The sequence below is a fragment of the Cryptotermes secundus genome, unplaced genomic scaffold, assembly GCF_002891405.2.
Source record: "Cryptotermes secundus unplaced genomic scaffold, Csec_1.0 scaffold1453, whole genome shotgun sequence".
Lineage (NCBI taxonomy): Eukaryota > Metazoa > Arthropoda > Insecta > Blattodea > Kalotermitidae > Cryptotermes > Cryptotermes secundus.
The window spans coordinates 40323-50716 of record NW_019742002.1 but is presented as its reverse complement, the minus strand read 5'-3'; the positions used below and the strand labels follow the sequence as shown (position 1 = coordinate 50716).

General features: G+C 40.0%; 1 protein-coding gene across 1 annotated transcript; it reads right to left on the bottom strand.

The window, feature by feature from the left end:
- Positions 1 to 348: 348 nt before the first annotated feature.
- LOC117282983 lies at positions 349 to 899 on the bottom strand (the record flags this gene model as incomplete). The annotated part of the gene is given in 1 exon segment (XM_033754914.1): positions 349 to 899. A coding segment is annotated over 1 exon segment (518 nt), but the record flags the coding sequence as incomplete, so codon positions are not given.
- Positions 900 to 10394: the final 9495 nt, after the last annotated feature.

Sequence of the window (10394 nt, the reverse complement as noted above, 5' to 3'; positions counted from 1 at the left end):
ATGCTACGATTACCTACTTTTATGTTGCCATTTACAGTACAACTAGTTAAACTTTCTTTATCTGAATGGGGAGTACTGGCTAACCTGTCCAAAATAGTTTCATTAGTTCTTAGATTCTGATTATCTGAAATAGTTAGGGGAGTGGAATAACTAGCAACAGGAGAAGCATATACATCACCCATCACATAATCCAGATTTCCAGTTCGTCTTAGATCGTTAGTGCCTACATGAATTATGACAGTATCAGGGGCCCCTAGATCTCTGTTGTCTATGACTCGCTGCAGTTGCTCAGTTCTAATTCCCGGAAAACACTGCACCCTCATTTCAGCTTCCACATTGCATATAATGGAGTCACCCAACACTAAGCACTCAGCATCTTGTTGTCTCTGCACCGTATCACCCCTGGCAACCGCTCCTCGTAACTGATCTTCCAGCGCACTGTTCTTCCGTTTAAGTTCTTCAATCTGCTTCATTGCATTCTCCAGTTTCTCCTCCAGTTGTCGAAGCCTGCCCCACCTGCACCTCTCACAACTCCACTTCCCGCTCTCTGCCATTTGGGCCCTTACATTGCCACAGCTGTTGTGAAACCAGCGTCCACATGTGTCGCACTGTGTTCCCGATTTCAGGTTCCTCTCACACCCACTACACAATACTTGTAGAATGTTCTCAGCCTCCACAACAGGACCAGGGTTTTGCTCCACACCGCCGATTACTAATACTATGGCTAGAGCCGCTGCGCATAGAAGCATGTTGCCTATGTAGCTTCTTGCTTGTCCGTTCACCTCCCGGCCTTGGGCATGGCGCCAGGGAGTCCTTGCAGCCCAGTTGCCCACACGAGCTCGATAGTCCTCCAGGTAGCAACCCATTTCTATTAACTCTCCAGAAACATGACCGCTCTCGACAACGAACTGTACTACACTGACGAACTGTACTACACTGTCTATGTTCCTCCTTACTGTCAGAGACAAAGTTTCACACTCATACAGAACCACAGGCAAAATTATAGTTTTGTATATTCTAATTTTTATGTTTTGGGACAGCAGATGAGAAGACAAAAGATTCTCGACTGAATGGTAGCAAGCATTACCTGATTTCAATCTGCTCTTAATTTCCTCCTGTATCAGGTTTCGATCTGTTATCGTTGTTCCCAAATATCTGAACTGTGCCACATTTTCAAAACATCTGTTTCCTATCTTTATGTTATGATTTTGCCTTGGATTTTGGTGACGAGACAGCAACACATACTTACTTTTCTCTGTTTGTACTTCTAGACCAACCTCCTTACTTGCATCAATTAAAGTTTGTGTGTTTTTCTTTAAGTTATCTATATTATCACCCAGTAGATTCACATCATCAGCATACACCAACAGCTGATGTGACCCATTTAATTTCAGTCCCACCTGGGTTCCCTGGACCTTCCTAACGGCATATCCTAAAGCAAAGTTGAAAAGTAGTGGCGTTAAAGCATTTCCTTGTTTTAGACCATTCTGGATAGGAAATTTATCAGACAAATGTTTACCTTCATGGACTTTACTATACGTTTCGTTTAAATACATTTTAATCAACCTAACTAGTTTCATGGGTATCCCAAACTCTATCACAATACTGTACAATACTTCCCTCCTAACTGAATCGTAGGCTTTCTTGAAGTCTACATATAGCTGATGTACTGTCTCATCGTACTCCCTTTTTTCTCCAATATCTGACAAATGCAAAAGATCTGATCAGTAGTTGATCTGTTATGTCGAAACCCACACTGATGATTCCCCGTAATTTCATACATATATGGACTTAACCTTGAGAGAAGAATATTGGACAAAATTTTGTATGAAGTTGATAGCAGTGATATCCCCTGATAATTACTAATCAGTTTTATCACCCTTCTTGTGAACTGGTACAATAATAGACTCCTTCCACGGATCAGGCAATTTTTCCTTATGCCAAATAGAAGTAATTGGATTGTGGATCTTAGAACGTAATATTTCGCCTCATGCTTGAATAAGTTCTGCTGGAATTTGATCACTACCTGGTGATTTATACTGCTTCAATTTTGCAATAGGAATTTCAACCTCCAAAGGGCTAGGATTGGGTACTAACTGCTCAGTTGTATTTATTTCTATCTGACTAATGTCACTGACCCTATGTACATTCAGTAAATGAGAGAAGTAGTTCTTCCAGCTGTTCACAATGTTGTGGGAATCTGCAAGCAGATCACCATTCTCATCCTTCACTAAGTTACTCTATGTTGGTAACCCCTCTTAAAGTTATTTATTCCTCTATACAGGTCTATAATATTCTTGTTCTTACTGTTCGTTGCAAGCTCATCTATTTTGTCTTTCAGATATTCCTTCTTTTTATTCCTGAAATGCCTGCTGGTTTCACATCTTATGTTGTTCAGCTTATCCCCATTTATTTCGCCTGGGTCCTGTAACCACTGCATTTTGGCTTGTTTCCTTTTGTCTAATAATTTTGAGCATCCTTCATCAAATCATGTCTTATGCTTCTTCAGTTCATAATATCCTGGACTCTCTTTGGCAGAAATTTTGATAGTCTCTCAAATAGTTTCCCATGTTTTATTAACATCCACCTCAGTGTCTAAGTTTTCCAAAGATGCAAACCTATTTGAGAATTCAACACATTACTGCTCCTTACCCTCTACCTCGTTTAATTTCTTGAGATTGAACCTCTCCATATGAACTCTGTGCCTTGTTTGTTTACTCACCGCCAGTTTTCCCTAATCTTTGCCACCACCAGGTAGCGTTCAGTAACACAATCTGCTTCCCTGAATGATCAAACATCAAGTATGCCATCTCCTATCTATCAAAATAGGGTCTATTTGACTGTGTATTTTCTCATCAGGAGATGTCCAAGTAAATTTATGGATGTTACGATGTGGGAACATTGTACTTTTGACAGTAAGATTTTTTGATGTGGCAAAGTTTACTACTCTAACTCCATTATCATTACCAATTTCATGCAAACTCTCATTCCCAATCGTTGGTTTGAAAATGTCTTCCCTCCCTACTTTGGCATTGAAATCTCCTAACAAGATTTCCATAGGGTACTTCGGGATTTTATCAAATATGTGTTCTGGTTCTTCACAGAATCTATCCTTTATGTCATCAATTTTATCTTCTGTTAGGGCGTGAACATTCATAGCAATGATCTCACACCATTGACCTTTTAGTATTATATATGATAGCCTATCACTAACGAACTCTACTCTCTTAATTGCTGATACGATTCTCTTATGTACAAAAAACGTATACCTACTTCATGATTTTCATTCTCCTTTCCATAGGAAAATGTATAGTCTGCTGCTGGTGTGATGCCACCTCCATCCCATCTGACCTCCTGAACGCCCGCTGAATCTAACTTATATTTTAAGATTTCTTCTGCCACTGCCCTGAGCGAACCTGCCCTGTACAAACTTTGAACATTCCAAGTGCCAAATCTCATATCCATTTTCTTTAGCTTAGGTCGTTCATCCAAGGAATCCATCCAGGTCCGAGGCTTTGTGATCGTTTTCGTAACATAATACTTTTTTTATGGTGAGGAGTTGCGAGCTCCACTCCCAACCCCCAAGCTGGAGGACTACTCCTTGTCGGCTGTCTGTGACTGCTTATTCTATATATTCGCAGCTTCCCTCTGAAACTGGAGGGTGTCTCCTCCATCCAGAACCTGAGGATGCACCATGCCGTGGTGACATGGGACCCACCTAACATGGATGGTTACATAAAATAAAATAAAAATGGTTTAAGTGTGTATATAGAGATAAACAAGACATTATATTTCTGTTGAAAGAATCGATGAAAACTAAGTTCTGACACTGTATTACAATTCGTTTTTATGTGGACAGAAAACTGTACAAAATGTTTTTTATTTTCCTTACTGCTGAAAGTGTAAAGTTTATAAGCCATTTTAATTGAAGGAAGATGATAATTATTTTTTTCTCCAAAGATGTGGGCAACAGATACTTATTTTTTGAGACAGAATTAAGATAATTCTTCACATCCTGATCTACAATATGTAGCAATATAATAGATGAGATCTATTCTAAATTAAATGTAATGTTTCAGTGACATTCAAATACATGGAAATATGAGTACGGGTCCTACATCATCCCACAGCCTGGTATTGCAATTTGCATGATTCAAAAGATTAAAAACAAAGTTGACAGGTACACCAAACAAAGTGAAATAATGCTAACCTTGAAAACACAATACTAGTATGAAATGTTACAGAATGAAGTTAATCACATTAAACAACCTGTTTTAATATTTGTTTGATGATTTTGCAGAACTGCTAGTATAGTAAACATAGTAACGCATCTGTCTTATTCAGCAGATTTCATTTATGTTATTATCTCTTTAAATTACGTGATTTTCAGTACACATATTTTTAAGTTACTACCACTAAATCATGAGACAAGGTCAAATTTTATGGCATGTAAAAGTGAACTAAAATAAAGAGATTTACAACATGGAATATATGTATGACTATTATGTGTTCCTCTATGAAAGACAAAAATTTATTCTGAACCTGTGAATAAAAGGAAGAAATTATTAGATTGTACTAACAATGGATTTTAGCCATTTAATAATAATACTGTTCCAGGGCTACACAAACTGTTCAGAAAATGTCATTTGTGATCTTTACCTTGGAAGGGGTATAATGGGCCTGAACATTGCAAGGAAGAAGAGAAATAGCAACACAGGCCAGTTATTGGAAGTTTAGGTCTGTGGGGTATTCTAGGTATGTGATGTCATACAAGGGTGACACACACGCACACGTGCACGCAGCAGAGTGGCAGCAGCAGCAGCAGTACTCATTGGCTTCATGATGTCATCGTCATTGGCATCATAATTATTATTCTCAGTTGTTTGACTGGAAACATATACAGACTTGTGTCCAGTATCCATTTGGTAAAAAACTGACATTGATTAGGGTTGGATAAGAAATATTTGGTGTCATATATCAATCATGACAGTTTTCTGACTCAGTGGTAACATATTGTGGCATATTTGCTCTATGCAGGAACTGTTGAGCCACAGAGGCCTCAGGGTACGTGTGCAACGGGAGAGTTGCGGATTGTATCCGTGCGTTGCTAGGTGACAACTCTGTGAACACTTGGTTAGTGCAACAGGAAGTGCAAGTGATGTGACATATCCCCACTCATCCCGTAACTATGCAACGCTCGGTAAACACCCATCTCTGCTAGGCTGTGACGTCACGCAACAGTGTAGTCCGTGCTGTTTTCTATGTGGTCTGTGATGGGCCTATGTACGGGGATTCAATGCACCAGACGAGACAGTTATTGAGCTGTATCGAGTGAATGGAATTGAGACAGTTGTCAGAAGTGACAGTTGAAGCATGGAAGTGACTGCAGCAGGTACAGCAGGAGAAGTAATTCGGGTACTGAAGTTGTGAGTTATGTAGTTAGTTAGTTAGTTAGTTATTGGAGAGGGTGGGTTTCCCCATGCACTTAGACCTGTATTGGTCCATTGTGCTTCCCTCTATGATTTCTACTAGTGTCTATATCCTACCGGTACTGGTGCTTACCATCAATCCTGCCCAGCCAGCGAGACCGGCTCTACTAGCTGAGAGGTATCTATAATGCCTTCCCCATCTACCAGAGGTATTAGAGACTGCTGTTGGGCGGGAAACTTCCATAATTTGGCTCAGTGACCTCCTTTGGAGATATGAGGTTCTCTTACGTGCCGTAAAGCTAAGTGTGGATAAAAGTGTGCGATAAATTCGCTAGATCCAAGACCGGCATGAAGTTATTTGTCGCGTTACACAGCCAACACACAACAATATTATAAATTCCAGATGCCTTTGTCCCCTTACATTTCTTGCAGATCAGCAGTTGCTGAAATGATTACGAAACTGATGTGCATTGATTTCAGGCTTCAAATCTGCTTCCATTTTTCTGAAAGCTCCACATACTTCTTAATTTTTTGAGTGTATCCTGAATGAAGATAGCTGTTTAAAGGAACTGCTACACAGACAAATTTTCATAATATTTTTAAACTGTATTACATTCAGTCTAGTGACTTTGGGATTAGTAGTTTTCATATTATTTGCTCTTGTAAGCCAGTTAGTGATGTATAAGTTTGGCCAAATTTTTACATTTACAATTACAATAAAACTTTTGTCATGTTTCTAAAACTACAAATATAAGAAACTTCACCAGGGTTGTCTATGAACCAATTATGTGCTGTTTTTGCAATATCTGCAACTGTATGTACAATTTTGTCCACATCTTACAGATGCAAACACACTCAATTTTGGACAAAGTTGTACATGAGCCAATTATATATAGTTCTTATAATATTTGCACTTCTATACATAATTCTGGCACATTTTTACTTCTATGAACATTGGCTACAGTTGTGCGTGAGCTAATTATGTGTTCAATATTTTCACTGGCTATACCACATCTTATTTTAAAATATGTGGTTGACCATCACAGAAAATGGAAACGTTAAACTAAAATAAAATAAAAATAAATAAACAACTATAAGTTAAGCATATGAATAAAAAATTACCCTGTATCTGTATACTTGTATAATATTTTATACTCTAGCCGCTGGTCCCACATCATGACCTGCATGTAACATCTTTATTGATTCTTAGTTCATTTAATAACACTGTCTCACTGCATAAAGTTACCTCATACCAAAGAAGATGAGACAATTTATCATGAATGGCAAGTAAGTAAGGTAGGTCTAAAAGTTTATGATGATGGTACATTACTAAATATGTACTAAATATTATGTTTCTGAACATTATCCATGATCCTATTTTATTTAAAAACACAGTGTTTTGGAGTCTGGATTCTGTCTCCTTCTTCAGGTAAGACCTACTCAGTTGGGCTCAATTGATAGAAGTAGTCCCTATCTCTGGACACCTATACCAACACCAGATAGGGTATACAAGCAAAGCATGGAATAAACCATCTACGACAGCTAAGACAAAATATTAAATTATTAAAAACTCTGCATGTATGAGGCCTTGCACCAGAGAACTAGCAGAAGAGAGACAAATTCTCCATATGGTACCAACACAAAATACACAAATTTTCCCACTCACTCTACACTGCAGAGAGCTGTAGTTCTTTTGACTTCTGTTGTGAAAGTGTGAGAGCAGATGGGAGAGATGTCCTAGCTGGAATGAAAGTGGCAGGGGTGTGATGCTAACCAAAGTTATGAACCATGCTATACCTCTACTCCCCCATATGTCTTCATGATGTGGTGCTTAATTAATTAAGCACAGGGATAAATTTAACTTAACCTTTTACAATGACATTTGATAGCCAAATTTTTTTTACCGTTATGCAATGTACAACCATGCTACTGAGATTTTTAGTTTACCATTTACTTGTAAGCGTAAACTTGGGGCATACCACAATACTGTAAATACCATCTGAGATGTTCATGAATTGTCACTACATTACAATTATTCCAGTTTTTTTATACAACTGCAGATCTAGAATTCTGACTGAAAATGAATATTGTTTGTCAAAATCATACATGCAGAAAACCTTACTGTAATATTGGAAACAACAAACAACACGTATAATGTGATTAAAAAATCGGACTTCTGTACACAATATGGAGTTGTATATGAGCTAATGTAGTCATAAAAAAAAACCTCCGTGATTTTAGTCCACAAGCGAACTATACCGACCGAGCGACCGCCGCTTGCCGGCGAAATTAGTGCCAACTTTAGACGATAGAGGGTGTTGCATGGTCAGCACAGCGAATCCTTACAGCCGTTAATTTCGGTATTCTAGATCAGAGATCTATTTCCTTGAAATAGCTCTTCAATTATCCAGATGAGGCTGAGTGGACCCCGTTCCAGACCCACTACTTCTCACAAAAAATCTGGTAGCGCCGGGAATCGAACCCGGGACCTCTGGATCTGAGGCCGGGAACGCTGACCACTAGACCGCAATTTAATTTCAAATATTTGTATGAAGTGGAACCTGTCTGCAATGGAAAAAAGAACAGTCCTATGCACTTCCATTTTATACAGTTTTTTCTGTATGACAAATTACAGACAGCAGAGGGCACATCTTCCAGTACAGATTATGCGTGGTATGACTAGGTCATCAATTTGCACCATTTTATGTAACTGAATATTTCTCTGTGGGTGTAGAGTTTCCTAATACTTCTACTTTTCCAAGTACCAATTCACTCAGATTCAGAATTTTTATGAATGCTGAATTAAATTAGGTTAAAAAAATATATATATATAATTTCGAGCCCACTAGAGCCTTATGTGAAGTAGGGATTATATGTAGTATTTTATTCACACAAACAAAAATTCAATTTTTGGCACACCTTTTAGTATTGACCTCTCAGTATCAAACTCCATTAAAATCTGCTGAGTAGTTCAGGGGATGGAATAATGAATATGGCTTCCTCATAATGCTTTCATTTTATGTACTTTGTTGTACTTTATGCAAGTGTACATGCCAACATTAGAGTATGAAAATGATGAAGTGAAAAAGTGTATGACACAATTGAAGAAATTCTTCAGGAAGATGGAAGAGGTGACACAAACAGCATCATATTAGGAGACTGGNGTTGGAGATGAACCATATCAGAATATTGTTGGATCACATGGACTAGGAAGACGGAATCACAGAGGTCAAATGCTTATTGACTTTTGTGAACGAAATGGATTGATTGTTACCAACACTTGGTTCAAGAAGCCAAAGAGAAGACTTTACACATGGAAGGCACCTAGAAATTGGAGGCGGAATCAGCTGGACTACATCCTTGTGAAACATCGATTCAGAAACAGTGTCAAGGATGTGAAGACGCTTCCTGGGGCAGATATTGACTCTGACCACAACTTACTGGTTGCCAAGTTCCGAACCAGGTTGAAGAAAATTATAGGATTTCGAAAGCGCAGACCCAGATGGGATTTGGAGAAGTTATATGCTCAAAGACAAAGTGTGTAGGAGACTCTAGGAGAGAAACTCAGTGCAATTGAAAGTGAAAGTGGAAATGCTGAAGTGCAGTGGAACAATATAAAAGTGTGGGATTGTCGTCAATGCTCCAATAGACAAACCACACGAAACTGTACAATTGTATATATTGAATCGTTTAAAGTCAATATACAGAACACAGATTATATGTATAATATTCAAGCATTGGCTGGCCGGTCTGGCCGGTGATACGGCGCTGCGTGTGCAGGTAGGATCGACTGGCTCGGTCGGTTGCTGGGTTGCGGAAGATGCGTTTGCTGGAGGTTTGTGGCAACTATGTCAGTTACCCGGTCGCAGAAGTGGAGTTGATGCCTCTGACTGTGTTGCCGTTTCGAGTTGAACTCATTGCAAAAGTCAAAGTCAAAGTCAAAGTCAAAGTCATGTTACAACTGACGGTCAGTCAGTCTGTCTGTCTTGGTGTCGGGCTCCAGCTGGGGCTCATAACCAGATGTTTTCTTCTTTGTGAAAGTTGCTGTCCTGTCCATTTGGGGCGCCCTCTCTGACGAGAGGTCGGGTCTGTCATTTGTCAGTCAGTCTGTTTTAAGAAGTCCACTGTCTGTATTTACATAATTTACAATTCACATTTGTACCTTCTATGTACAATATATACAAGGCCTCTGTCAACCCAGGCATTGTACAGCAGATTATGCCCTATTTCTAGCAGTAATCGCTATCACGGCAGTCTAGTCACTTGAACAACTCATTGCACCGTTGGCTCCCGGTCTTAAATACTGCTGGTCGGAAGATTCGTTCGCTGGAGGTTTGCGGCAACTATGTCAGTTACCCAGTTGCAGAAGTGGAGCTGATGCCTTTCACTGCGTTGCCGTTTCGAGTTGAACTCATTGCACCGTTGACTCCCAGTCTTAAATACTGCTGGCCGGGAGGTGGAGCTAAAGTTGCAGTTGTCATGGCGCACGGAAAGGCGGGGCCACGGTGAAGTTTATAAATATATGTAGCTGGTGTATAAGTCGTAGCAATTGGAGAGGGTATAAATTCCGTGTCCCTTTGGTCACAGCTGCCTGTTTGGCACTTTCTGAAAGGGGTGACGGTTGTCTGCCAGACACTGTGGGGATGCTCCCACATCCCCCCCCCCCCGTGGAGATGTCTGCTCAGCTGTTGAAGCGAGCAGGGAAGCGGATATGACGTCTGCAGCACGTAGATTTTGCGGTGAGTTGTGGAGGTGTGGCGGGTGAGGCTGGTGCTGCTGTGGTTGTCGGGTTGAAAGTCGTGTGTTGGGTCCCGTGGCTGGATGCGTTCAGCATGTAGGCAGGTTTGACCCGATCAGTTGACACAGTGACGGGCCTGTCGCGCACAAGAATTTGGATCGTCTTGTCTCTCCGCGTGAGAANGCTGCCTTCAGCGTCCGGTGGAAGCGTTCCACGAGTCCGTTAGC